The sequence below is a fragment of the Furipterus horrens genome, unplaced genomic scaffold, assembly GCF_987537825.1.
Source record: "Furipterus horrens unplaced genomic scaffold, mFurHor1.1.pri manual_scaffold_1, whole genome shotgun sequence".
Taxonomy (NCBI): Eukaryota; Metazoa; Chordata; class Mammalia; order Chiroptera; family Furipteridae; genus Furipterus; species Furipterus horrens.
The window spans coordinates 44,953,248-44,967,446 of NW_028327171.1; the positions used below are offsets into that span (position 1 = coordinate 44,953,248).

The 14,199-nt window shown below is 42.8% G+C and overlaps 1 protein-coding gene across 2 annotated transcripts in view; it reads right to left on the minus strand.

Moving 5' to 3' along the window:
* ABCC5 (ATP binding cassette subfamily C member 5) overlaps positions 1-14,199 on the minus strand; it is an 85,844-nt gene that overhangs the window by 44,817 nt on the left and 26,828 nt on the right. For both annotated transcript variants that reach the window (XM_090274613.1, XM_090274622.1), the window contains exons 3-10: positions 12,356-12,513; positions 12,007-12,162; positions 11,184-11,331; positions 6,171-6,404; positions 5,821-5,994; positions 4,883-5,030; positions 1,822-1,970; positions 595-702 (exon numbers count right to left, since the gene is read on the minus strand). In XM_090274613.1, coding sequence (XP_090130739.1) covers positions 595-702; positions 1,822-1,970; positions 4,883-5,030; positions 5,821-5,994; positions 6,171-6,404; positions 11,184-11,331; positions 12,007-12,162; positions 12,356-12,513 — 1,275 coding nt within the window. The remainder of the gene's footprint in view (positions 1-594; positions 703-1,821; positions 1,971-4,882; positions 5,031-5,820; positions 5,995-6,170; positions 6,405-11,183; positions 11,332-12,006; positions 12,163-12,355; positions 12,514-14,199) is intronic.

Here is a 14,199-nt window from a genome sequence, read left to right on the forward strand (position 1 = left end):
CAAGCTATGATCAATGAACCACTCCAGAAAAAAAACCTGGTACTTAACTGCATTTCTCAGCTTGACCTAGTTTTGTGACTATCCCATGTCACTGAAGTCCCTCCCTGCATCATGAGTGGCAACCACAGGTCAGGGAAAGGAAAGTATCTAGAAGGGCTGAGCATGCTGACCAATCAAAATGAGGACAGCATTTCAGTAGAGGTAGATAGTTGATCAAGGTGAGAAAGAGCTGATGGTCACCTGACAGTCTGATTTGTCAGGTTTGAATCACTTAAAGGCCCAGTAAGTTACACAACATATATCCATGTCAGATCCAGGCAGAAGGGATTAGCTCTGAAGAGAAACATAGAGTTTGGGAGCCCAAAACTAGGTGGGCCATCTATAAAAGGCAAACATTCATTTATTTGAAATGGTAACTAGTTCCATCCCTTGAGTCAGTCTCCTCCACTGGCCCCTTCCTTACCAACTTGTCAAAAGGCTAAAGGTGAACCAAAACCAAATGCAGCCAGCCTGTGTGGCCCACTGGAATAAAGGCAGCGGTTAGTTTTGCCAGGGATGGCTTCTGACATGGAGGAGGAGAGGGGAGCCACTTACCTTAAACCTGTCGACAGCGACCGATGCTTCGGAGAGGGATTTTACTGAGAATGGAGTTACTTTCAAAGCAAATGTCATGGAATTGAAGACAGTCACCACTGTGAAAGCCTGAAAAGAGGAAAGGAGAAGAAACTAAGCCTGATGAGGCTACACAACTAAAATCACAAGACGTCATCAGTTTCCTTTCAGGATTAAGGAAGGCTGCAACTTGACTGTCAAATGTTGGTATGACTCAGAGAAATTTTTTAAAAATCCTCACCTGAGGATATATTTATTGATTTTTAAAAAATAATTTATTTATTTGTTTATTTAGAGAGAGGGGAAAGGAGAAAGAGAGGGAAAGAAACATCACTGTGTGGTTGCCTCTCACTCGCGCCCCCAACTGGGGACCTGACGTGCAACTAGTCATGTGCCCTGACTGGGAATCGAACCAGCGACACTTGGTTCGCAGGCCAAAGCTCAATCCTCTGAGCCACATGAGCCAGGTATTTATTGATTTTTGAGAGTTAGCAAGTGAGCACGAGAGAGAAACACTGATGTGAGAGAGAGACACCCATCAGTTGCCTCCTGTACGCACCCCAGGGATTAAACCCACAACCTAGGCATGAGCCCTGACTGGAATTGAACCTGCAACCTTTTGTTGTACAGGACAACACTCCACCCAACTGGGAAACCCACCCAGGGCTGACTCAGATACATTGTTTTCAAGGCAGAGCTTTTATGGAACCTTCAATACAATTTTCAGCAAATCTGAATCACAGGATGATTTGTATTTTCAGAATTAAACCCAAAGTTGAAACCCTGGCTGCTGTGGCTCAGTGGATTGAGCGTTGGCCTGAGAACCAAGTGTCACTGGTTCGATTCCCAGTCAGAGCTCATGACTAGGTTGCATGTCAGGTCCCCAGTAGGGGACGTGTCAGAGGCAACCACACAGTGATGTTTCTCTCCCTCTCTCCTTTCCCCTCTCTCTAATAATAAATAAATAAATAATAAATAAACATTTATAAAAACAAAAACAAAAAACCCAAAGTTGAGCTAACTAAAAACAACCTGTCCATCATTTGTGAATTAGTGCTGAATCTCCACTCTTCCACTTCTTGGCTTAATCACATGAATGAAAAAGTACCTTCTGATTACTAGGGGAACCTCCAAATCCAGAAACAAGGGTACCAGAGCATCTCTGTATATGGCATTTCTAAAGTTTCCCAACCCTGAGGGCTCACTGACCTGTGCTGCTGTGAGGTCAAAGCCAAGGATCATGTGAACAGAGAACGTCACCACGCTGGCAATCACCATCACGATGGGAGCCACACCGACAGTGATGCTCTGAAAGTACCCAGCTTTTTCCAATATCCGCCGTTCCTCCTCTCGGGTTTCTGAGAACAAAAAAAAAGCCAGTTTCTAAAAAGCAAGCCCAAAGAAACCTGCGATATTGCTCCTTTGCCATCAAATAAGACTCGGTAGGTCTTCAGTCACGCATAGGTTTTAAAATGACCCTCTAACACCTGTGATGCAAAAATGAGGTCACCAGGCCTAGCAATTCCTATCATTATAAGCTGGCACAGAAGCCTGATTTGAAATGGACCAAATCACAGGAATGGCAGCAAACAGCACTACGTATCTATACAAAGATCATCTGCCTCAGTCTGAATCTCCCTGCAAATTTCTTCTGTTTAGAAGGATTAGACACATTCATTGTACCTGCAACTGGCCATTTTGTTTGCTGACCTGGCTGTTGTTTATTTCTTGTCTAGGTACTTACAGGAAAGATTGCAACAGTAACGAGAACTAAAAGGAACTAAGATTTATTAGTGTGCCACTGGGATAAACTTCCACATAAAAGCAGGAAGGTGACCAGATGCATGAAATACAACTTTTGTAGACAAAATGATTTTCTTAAGTAGTTGCCAAACTGACATCCTTATTCACAGAGCAACCCTACAGTAATGAGACCATGACATAGAAAGTATGATAATAAAGTGGTGAGGTATTTTCAAACACATTTTTAAACTTACAAGAAATTCTCCTGAGAGGCTGTGTACTGACTTGAAGGTATTACCATTGCTCAAGACATTGGGAACTACCTTCAGCTACCTCATTAGTCATATTTAAGAAAAAAAATCTATTTGTTGCTCTAACATTTATCATATTCCTTGTCCAAATCTGTAATGAGCAAGAATGTTCCTTTGAAACTAACACATACAGGTAAAGATAACAAAGTTAGGGGCAGAAGGATGAGTGGAATGTAAGAAAGGTTATAAAACTATAGAGCTTGAGTGCCAGAGGGTCCATCAGTGGTCACCCTGCTAACAACATGCTTGGCAGACGTCCAGTTAGCATCCATTTGTTCCATTTCATCAGCAACAAATTCGCTACTTAATGAAGCAGCCTAATCCAATGCTGGACACTTCTGAGTGGTCCCTCTCTGGATGACCGCTCACATATAAAGTTTATGAAACTGGACACAATGCTCCTGAAGGTTTAATCAATAAACCAAGCAGTGAAAATGAAACAGCTTCCTTGATCTGAACATGGTAGTTCTATTCAACCTAAAATTGCATTTAACTTTTTAGCTATAGTGTATTCAGGTTAGCTCATTATGAGATTATGGTCAATGAACATATCTTTTATATTTGAATTAAGTTTATATGTAACTATATCTTCTTTTTTAAATTCTAAAGTATCTCTAAATACATCCCTCTTAAATTTCACCTTTTTAAAAGGCCCATCATTCCAACTTTTGTTGAGATCTTTTCAAAGCCCAGCCTGTGCTAATCATTCCTCCAAGCTTTGTGGCATTAACATACGACATGTTTATGCCTGCAATGAATTTATGGACCATGACAGGGCCAGGCACTGAGAACCTAGTGACTCAACATAAAGTAATTGATTGAAACGATAAAAATAAAACAACAGGTCAGAAAAGCCTATGAGTGAGTCACAGAGCTAAGGTGCAGGGTCCAGCCGTCTTGATCCCTCACCTAGTGTTTCTCCCAGAACCCCTCTCCCCAGGATCTCACATCCAACTATCTCTGGTGCACACACACCCACGGAGCACTGAGCACACAGGGCAGAGGTGGAGCTCTCACCAGCCACTGGATATTGTTTTCTGGGATGTCATCATGGCCAGACCAGGAAATTATGGGTGGGATGAGAATATAGACAGGGATCCTCAAAAATGAATGAATTACTCATAACTACCTGAATTATCTTGGGGGGAAGGGGAAAAATCACAGTTTTCTCAGGTCTCAATCCCCTCATCTGTGAGATAAGGTCATGAGTACAAGTGGCTAAGATCCTTATCAATGTAAAGTTCATAAGATAATTATAAGAACATAAGTCAAAAAATGCTCAACATCATTAGCCATCAGGGAGATGCAAATAAAAACCACAATGAGATACCATTTTACACCAGTCAGAATGGCCATCATCAACAAATCAACAAGCAACAAGTGCTGGCGAGGATGTGGAGAAACGGGAACCCTACTGCACTGTTGGTGGGAATGCAGACTGGTGCAGCCACTATGGAGAACAGTATGGAATTACCCCAAAAGATTAAAAATGGAACTGCCTTTTGAACCAATGACTCCACTACTAGGATTATACCCGAAGAATCTTGAAACCCCAATTCAAAAGAACTTATGCACTCCTATGTTCATTGCAGCACTGTTTACAATAGCTAAGTGCTGGAAACAACCTAAGTGCCCATCTGTAGATGAGTGGATCAAAAAACTGTGGTACATTTACACAATGGAATACTATGTAGCAGAAAGAAAGAAGGAACTCCTGCCATTTGCAACAACATGGATGGAACTAGAGAGAATTATGCTTAGTGAAATAAGCCAGGTAAAGAAAGAAAAATACCATATGATATCACCTAATACAGGAAACTAAAGAACACAAACAAAGGAACTAAATAGAACAAAGAGCAGAATAGCAGTCAATAGGGGGGAGGGGAGAGGGAGAGAAGGGGGATAAGTAAGGGAAGGGATTAGTTAAAGAGCCTGTATGAAAGACTCATGGACATGGACAACGGGGAGGGATATGATTGTGAGAGAGGGGGTGGGTTGGGTGGGGGAGAGAAATTGGGGGAAAAGGGGACAACTGTAATTGAAAAACCAAAATAAAAAAATTAAAAAAAAATAAAATAAAAAAAAAAAAAAAAAAAAAAAAAGAACATAAGTCATTATGATCCAATGACTTTAGGATTCCTAGTAGTTAACATGCTCAGGAAGCAGAGAAGGCAAAGTCCTCCTACCACATACACATATGAAGTCTGTAAACTCACTTTGAACACTTTGAGAAAATGCTTTGACCCAGGCATACATTTTAATAAATTTAATGTAGGTGAGGACTTCATTCATTTTCTGGACACGGTCATCTGTGGTGGTTACACATTTTCTTCTGAAATATGCAGTGATCCGTGACACAAACATCTGAAAAAAAGGTGTTATGCCAAATCAGAGCTGATCAAACTTAAGAATTGTCTAGGTTTTCTAGGAAATAAATCTGTTTAAGATTTTTATAAATAAAATGAGTGCCATGTAGTTGTACTGTTTTTAATAAAAGTGGTTTATTAAATTATAATCAAATGTTATTTAATTTTAGCTCTTTGTAAGACAAATATTGTTCTCATAGTAATCACACGTATTGAGTGTATCAAAGGGGAGTAGGAGGGCCATATCAGTTAGTAAGAACTTGAGACAGAGTGACTCAAATACTGCTGTGTTACCTAGGGGCGAGGTTCACCTGCTGGTCTTCTCCTTCACCCAAATTCTCTCTCTAAGATTCCATTTATTTATTTTTGGAGAGAGGGAAGGGAGGGAGAAAGAAAGGGAGAGAAACACTGATGTGTGAGAGAAACACCAACCGGTTGCCTCTCACATGCCCCCACCTGGGGACCCAGCCAGCAACCCAGGCACGTGAATCAAACTGGCGACCTTTCGGTTCGCAGGCCAGCACTCAACTCACTGAGCCATACCACCCAGGGCAAATTCCCTCTCTTTAAAATCTCTACTCAAGCGATACTTTATGTCCTCAAGTCCAAATTCTGCCTGTGTGGATTGAACACTATCTAGATCCTCCTAGACTTTTCCAGCCCAGGATCTGCTTTGAGGAAATTTCCTGTAAGAGATGTGAGACTCAGTGGTACCTGCTATATATAACCCAATGGAAGTAATTTATCTCGGGAGAAGCTGCCAAAACGCAGCAAGGAGGCTTACTCACCATTGCTGGATAAAAGAGGATAAAAACAGCTGATCCCAGAAAGCCTGTTGGTCCCAGAATAATTACATTATAAATCATGCCCAGGATTGCAACAATGGGTCCTCCAGCCAACAAGCTGCCAACGGCGGCGGCCTCGAACATCCTCTGCCCATCGTTGGAGCACAGATTGACGAGCTACGAGACACAAAGAACAGTGACAGGACCCTGCAAGGACGCAAGCCACGCGTGTCAGGAGGCGGGAAAAGGACAAAGCAGGGGATCTAAAGGAAAGAAAGAATTCGGGCGCGGGGGGGGGGGGGGGGCGGGGGGGGCGCTTTCTCTCTGCCCTGGAGCAAATACCCCTGACTCACCTCCCCCACGGACTTCTCCTTAATGTTCTTTAACTTAAGGATCTTCTTAAATGCCATGGTGAGGATGGCTCCCCGCAAGCGGACACCGGTTCGGTAATTCAATGCCCAAGTCAGTGCAAGCGACCAAGAGCGCACGATTTCCGTCAGGAGGAGGCCCAGGACTAACAGCAAGCTGTACTTGAGATTAGAATCTGTGCCCTGGGAGTACTCCAAGAGGTGCTTCACCATGAAGGCCTACAGGGAGAAACACACACCACTGTCAGCATCCCCACGGCACCCACACACCAGCAGCAGTTTTATGTTAAGTTAGAAAGAGGAGGCAGCTCCACTGTTCAGTGATAAGTGGATAAACAGGGGAAAACCTCCTTGGAAGACAGCCTGCCTGCAGTCATTTACTCGGGGCATCTTGCAGGAGGCAGTTCCAATTTGAAATGTTCTTCCTTAAGGACACCACCACAACTGTTACTCTTTCTAATGTAACATAAACCTGCCCGTGAGCTGAAATTAATTCTAAACACACGGTCATTAAAAAAAAAAATGTATATATTTGACCTTATTTCAGCATCTCCACACATGGCTACATTTCTTTTAAACGAAATTAAGACCTTTTTTGGATCGTTTCAAACGTGCTTATTTGATAAAAAGGAACAGTGTACCTACAGTTGGACTGGGGAAGAGTGAGAAGTGCATTTGCAAAACATTCCTGAAAATAAACATCAGCAGTTTAATAGCACAGAAGGGAGCAAACAAAGCAGACTTCACAAATCCAGAGACCCTCCCATGGCCCCCCCCCAAGCCCCGCTCCCTCCCAAAAACAAAAACATGTTACCTCAGGTAGCATATGTCTAACACCACCTGCAGTGAGGAAGGCAGCAGCCCCCAAGAACCACCGAGTGCCACCTCCAGCTCTGAGGTCCTGCAACGCCGGAGCACACACTCACACAAGGCACATTCAGCAACAGGATTAAATACCAGCAAGTGGGAGGTAATGTACTTTTATTGAAAATGAAAAAAATAAAAAAAGTACCATCTTCAAAGAGCATCTCACAGACACTGTACAACAGGAGGAGCATTGCAGTAACATACATGGGAACATACAGAGTCAAGTTATACAAGGCTAGCCATCTAACAGGTCATCTGGCCTCCAACCGTTGTTTTAGCTACACACAGTGGAAATACAGAATAGAGCCAGGATCTGTTTCCAGAGTCCGGAGGAGTACATCAAGCTGACAGCACTTAATCGGTCAGGGCTCCTGACGCTGCAGTGAGTCTGCCATGGAGTAGATTCTCCAGGAATAAAGACCTTGCTGCTAAGGAAAGAGAATTAAAAAACAAAACAAAAAAACCAAAAACTCCCCAAAGGTAACTCTACTTAAAATTGCTGATGCTATTGGTTCACTAGGCTGTGAGGAATGAATGACTTTTGCTCAGGACAGAAGACAAAAAATATAGGCCTCAAGGAAAAATGGGTGGCATTCTTCAGTCTTTTCAAGTCTTTGTAGCTAAAATTTATCTTGCCAAAAATGAACGAAAACAACCCACAGCAAAAGAAAGTCAAACCAATCCCCCACCCAGAAGGAAGAAAAAAAAATGAATGAGAAACCCATCCACCCACCTACCCCAGGACCTTCTAGCAGAGGCACTGTAGCCGGAAGCCAGCTCTGAATGACGAGAAAAATGGAGGCCAGACACCACCGTCCTGAGGCAGCTAATGCTGAATTCCAGGACCCAGACTCTCTGGGTGAGTTGGTATATCTCACTTTTCCTGAGAGGAGGTGAATACCAGATGTCCACTAGATCCTAAGAGATCCCCACCAATCAGATCTGTGTCAAGTCTCTGTAAATAACCTGATCATACAAATAGGAGATTTCAGATTCCAAGAACTATTGTATTCCACCTTTCCCCTCCCTCAGATTTTTAGGTTTATATCCATTGTTTGGGTCACCACTGCATACGGCTGTGTTGTTGGTTTACTAGCAAGAAGATTGGCTTCTTTTCCAGTATGCAATCCAAAATGTGGAACTGAGTCACTGAGTGGCAGGGTCAAAACCCCATTTTCCTCACGTGAAGCAACTCAGTAAGATGGCGATGCAGTAAAGCACTTTCTCCCACACCTCGGCACTGATGGAACAGTCTCCAAAGGAAGGCGTGAAAGGACAGCAGGATGTAGTTTGGGGTTCTTTCTCTCCCATACCTTTAGAGTGCCATTTTTCAGCACGGTAATAGCGTTAGGACCTCCCACAGGGAGGAGCCAGGGAAGGTAAGACATAATGAATGCTTACACTATGCAAAACTTTCAAAGGGGGGGAAAAAGAGGAAACAGCAGATTAAAGAATTTCCAACACATATAGGGTTTTTAAAAAACAATTACATTTCAAATCATTTTGTATGGGATAAAGAAAAAGAAAAGGTTTTCATGGCAAATCCAAACAAAATTTAGTTTTAAAAAGCTATAATAAATATATCACGTAAATTTAAACAAACTGGGAGAAAACTTGAGATTGTCAGCATAGCTGTCTGGCTGTGGAAAACATTCCCAGTGAATAAACATCACCTTACCTGAACTCTTGGCGAGAGATTCTGCCCAGCTTGACTCTCTCATTCTGACCGCAGAATACAGCCAATCCTGAAAATTCTAAAGAACAGCTTCTGTCACTGGTTCCACTACAGAGAGATTCCCCCCAAGTCCAGATTCTGACAGCACCAAGCAAGCTGCAGCTGGAGAGAGGCTGGAAGGGTGGAAAACTTACCTCTCTAGAGGCTTTTCACTGTCCTTTTCCCCCAAAGGCCCTTGAGCTGAGAGTTAGCATTTACCAAGAGATAGAACACTGCAGGAGGTAGCCTTCTCTTGAAGGTCTACGGGGCAGATGCTAATTCCTTACACACACATCATAGGTCAGGCCTGGTCTTTTAAAACTGTTTTAATCCAAGAAGGCCACAAATCATCTCTGTATATTCAACAATTTGGCCCCTCATCTTAGGTCAGGACCATATACCCTTATGTATGCTGGTATTCCATTAACATTATGGTGATCCTTGGACACCCTGCACAGTCTGCTGGTCTGCTGGCATCACTGAATCCTTGGATCATCTTGATTATAAATGTCCAGCCCTGGCTGGCCAACAGTTTAAAAACAAAACACAACAACTTGATTGTGCTTCATCTGTTCTGTATATGGCTACCAAGGTTCAGTGAGGCCTGAGGGGAGATAAGAAACATGCCATATTTGGGAAGTGGGTTCTTATGTAGATTTCTCTGAGAACAGACTAAGCCAGTTTGAAAGTTGTGCCATATTAGCAAGTGTGCAAAAATCTAAAAGGGATGTTCCTCGAAAGGATTTAAGTCCACAGACAGAAGGTATGCTCACTGCTAGGACCAATTTCAAAACCAGCCTGACTGTCCAATTTCCAATTGAAAAGAAACTTATTAGAATGGGAGCTCCAAACAAGATGTTTGCATTCTTTACAATTTTAAATCTTTTTTATCAATTAGAGAGACTGTGGACGAGACCATGGCTTTGTCAACTATTAGGATGAATCTCATGAACTCATGCAGGCCTCAAGATGCTCTTCCCCAAGGGTAGAGAGAAGGAAAAGCATGCTGCTGTTTTCCTTTTAAAGGAAGGCTCTCAGCTTTCCCTGGCATCTAGAAGGATTTACTAAAGATTAGTATTTCAGTGAGCTGTGCCTTAAAAGAGAGATTCACAGATGCTCAAGGGAGTGACTGTAGGCCCCCAGACTGAACATGCATAGGTAATTTTTTTCCAAGTAAAAAATTAAAATCCCAACAATCTATGGAATTATTTTATTTTATTTTTTTGGTGAGGGGAGCCACAGAAATTCTTGCATTGTCCAAATGTAATTTTAAAAGCCTGTATATATCATGCTACCCAATTGAAAGAATTCCATGACAGATCAGAGCAGCCACCACCCCTGTAGTGAAACAATGACAGAAGCTCTTCTTGGGGGAAGCTGGCCCTATGAAAACGTTTGCCATTTTGATCAATCACATAATATTCAGTTACATGGTCCCTCTTACTTAAAACTTACACAAAAATGTGTTAGTTGGTCAATTAACGTAGAAACCCAGTAACAGAAAAGTAGTATTCTCTGCTTCAGAAAAGAGATCAAAACTTTTTTTAAAGGCATCAAACATTAAAAAAAAAAAAAAAAAAAAAGCAGAAAAATTGTAAATTAGTTTTACCTAATCACCATGCATCTTTGGCACATACTTACCAAAACCATGAACCTCCAGCTTACCCACACACGGAAAATGCACAGTATAGTAGCACTACTGCTCCGATGCCTCAAGGCAAATATGTAGAGAATAGATTTAATCAAAGTCTCAAGTGTAAGGCAGCACAGCAGGTGTAAGAAACAGGTGTCCAAAAAATAGCATGAACATCACTCTTACCTACTCTGCTTCAGTACACACTAGGAAAAAACCACGGCTGCTACCCCAACACTTGCCACACAGTTTACACTATAGACCAAACTGGAAATGGACTCCAGGTTAGACACTAAAAACCTCAACAGTCCTCTAGTGTCTTCAGGACTCATCTGCCGTAGAACCGTCAGCCATGTGACAACACTGCCTCCAGGCACCTGGTGCACCACCGGCACTAGCTCAACAACTTATGCCACATAAGACTGCTCTCACCCACTCACAGCACGGAGAAACACACCTTCCCAAAACGAGACTGCCATTTCATGTCAACACATAGCAAAGGAGCACAGTTCTGTGCAGAGCCAGAATCAGTCAGTTTCACCCCCACCCCCGGAAAGCAAGCCAGTTCCATTTCTTTTCTGGCAACACAGCCCCCACATCCTTCCAGCTGCTGACAAGCCACCATTCACTCCAAATCAACTGTTCCCTTTCCACAGACCTGGAGGCATTTCTAAGGCTGCTAACTAGCCCAAAGGTAAGCACAACCCCTGCAACAGAACAAGTGTGTTAGAGCTGGCCATGGCCGGGCCCCTGGAGACTGTCAGAAAGAATGGTTAGAACTTACTGGTCCACTGAAGCCAGCCAGCTGCGTGATCATCAGGCACACGATGGAGAGGATGAGCCTGGTGCGGCAGAAGATCCACACAACCCTTCGGAGGGAAGCAGCTTCTGGCCCAACTTCATTCAGCTCTTCTTGCCACAGTCTCTCTAGTCTTGACAAGGGCACATGTCCTCCGTTACACATCTCCCCAGGGAATATGCACACCCTAACTTCCCTCCTGCCATCACTTTTTGTCTCCAGGCTTTGACACCACTCACACAAGTCTTTCCTTTAAAATTATGTACATAGCCTTCACCTTCTTGAAAAAAAAGATATCCATCCAGGGCAACTACATATTTACCCTGCATAGGGAGCCTCTTAGGATACAGAAAATGATAAAAACAAGTCTTTCCTTCTACCCAAAAAGATTATCCCTGCATAGAATTTGTTTATGGATAAGAACTTCCTTTTTCAAGGGTCCCCCCAACCCTTTCTGAAGGTAAAGTGGTAAAATGTAAAGGTGTAAACTAGAGTTTAATCATGACAATCAGCTACCACAAAAATGTATTCTGTCACAAGGCAGCAACAAAATCTCCCTGTAGACTCAGGAAGAGAAGCGGGGCTGAGAGAGAGAGAGAAAGCCCGTGGTTAAACAGGAGTAAATGTGAAATAGGAGACAAAGCAGAAGAGCAAAGAGAAAGTCATCCCAGGCTCCCCTCCCTCCATCGGCTAGCTCAGATCCTGAAAGGACACAGAGCTGAGGACTCCACACTGCTGCACCCACATGCCTAGCTCAGGCCCTATGCATCCCGCAGGTGGGACGCCAGGGTGGACCAGACACGCCTACCTTCTGCAGTTCACGTCAGAAGACTCGTGCTTGGACAAAGACCACACATCCTCCATGGAGAGCTCCCTTTTCTTGTGGGCCAGGCGGGCCAGGGGAGAAAGCCAAGAAAAAGTCATACAGGAGAAGAGCCCAGCATTGTCCACTGGGTGCTGGTGTCTAAGGAGAGAACACCCAAAGTGCAAAACCGTCAACACACACCGAGACGCCAGCCGGCATTTATAACACACTGTCTGGTAAACAGAGCTCCTGACTGGGCTCAGGGCTCCCCAGATGGTCCGATCTCAACCCACATTTTCAACAGTCCTTTTGGTGCTTCACAGAGAAGTCATTAAGCAGGAGAGCCTCTTACTTGGAAGTGGTCCGAATGGGCTTCAGAGCACTTAAGCTGTGGTGGTACTTCCCCTTTGGATGCTCCTCATCCAGAATTCTGAGCTGAGAATGCGTACAGACATCCAGGGAAAGGCCCTCAGCTCGGGCTGCTGTTTCCAAGGCATCCTGGCATTCCAGCTGTTTGGGCAGATAGGGAGAGAAGACATCAGAGCAACTCTTACCTGACATGACAGCTCAAATTGCAAGGCGGGTTCATCTTAACTGAGAAATTCCAAGGGCTCACAGGGTTAAACATCAACTTGTACGGTATGAACTTGCTAAGGAACATTAAACTAGATACTTAAAACCTCTAAACGAATAGACTTCATTTTCTTTTCTAGCACTTTTAGGTTCAGAAACATTGAGCAGGAAGTACAGAGAGTTCCCATGTACCTTCTTATCTGCCCCTTCTCCTCCCCATCCACTTCCCATCATGAATACCTTGCATTAGTCTGGTACATGTGTTACTGATGAGCCAATACTGACATATCACTATGAATTGAAGTCTATATTTACGTTAGAATTCACTCTTTGTGTTGTACATTCTTATATTTATATTTTGTCCCCAAAATGTTTTACTTTTCATTTCCCAATATGGACTGAGAGTCAATTACTTCACTACTAACTACAAATTCTTTTATCCATTTTCTATGACAAAATATTCAAGATCGACCCCAATTAAACAGCCCTGTCATGCAGAAAGAGCCAGTATGTGCACATGCCTCCTGTCTTTCCCTTTTATCAGCAATAGGGAGAGCAGAACAGGGTTCTCACCCTGGCTAAAGAGCTCCAATATCCAGATTTCTGCAGCATGAAGCAGAAGGTCTCATGAGTTGAAATACAAAGTTATACATGTTTGCTATAAAGCTTATAAATATCAATTAGTCAGGTGAACAAAAATGCATGTAATTCAATGACTGGCAGAAGGAGGGTGGGCCAAGAATCAGGACACATTTACTCTACAAGTAACTCAAAATATATGCCCTCCTATTCTAAAAGCAGAAGCATTTTTCCTTAGGTAATACAGATAAGAAGTACATCACCCTTTTCTCACATTATTACAATATTTCCAGCAATTACCGTGAAATAGAAAGAAAGAATAGATCCCCAAATTAAGAAAGAGTTAAGAGCTATAGCACCTAACACACTGTGCCTTACACAAAGTAGTCTATTGTTACCCCTGCCCCCCGGCTTTCCCCCACAGAACAGATGCCAAATATTAGCTGAACTGAAAGAGCAGAATTCATGCATAGGGGTCCTCATAGACATAGGCACTTAGGTGCACTGCTCGTCAAATACAATAGCTTTAGCTCACAGGCTGCTACTTAGTATCCAGAAACTACACAGCCCAGGCAAAAGGGAAGCACATCTGCTTCCCTTTTGTCAAAGGCAAGGCAGACCAGTTTCAAGAGAATAATACACAATGACAAATGAGTCAGCACCAAGAAAAGAATTAACTACAAAGTTCTTCAGCATAAGGTGAACCCCTCTTTAGTGGTTAGGGACTATGGCACCTAATAATGAACTAAATAAAGGCTGCTGAGGTTCAAGTACATGCAAAGGTTTTTGTTGTTGTTTGTTTGTTTGTTTGTTTTAAACCTTTAGGCTGCCTATAACCACAAGGGGAAGAAAAGAAAACCTTTGGATTGATAAAGAAATAAGTTACATTAAAAATACAAACATACCTATTATATGGAAGTAGAAACTGAGAGTATGTACAGAGTAGGAACAGAATGTTACAAGGACCAACCAGTCTTATTTGGATAGCCAAAGCTTAAAAAGAAGAAAAAAATGAAAGTAATGCCACTTCAGGTGTATACTGGA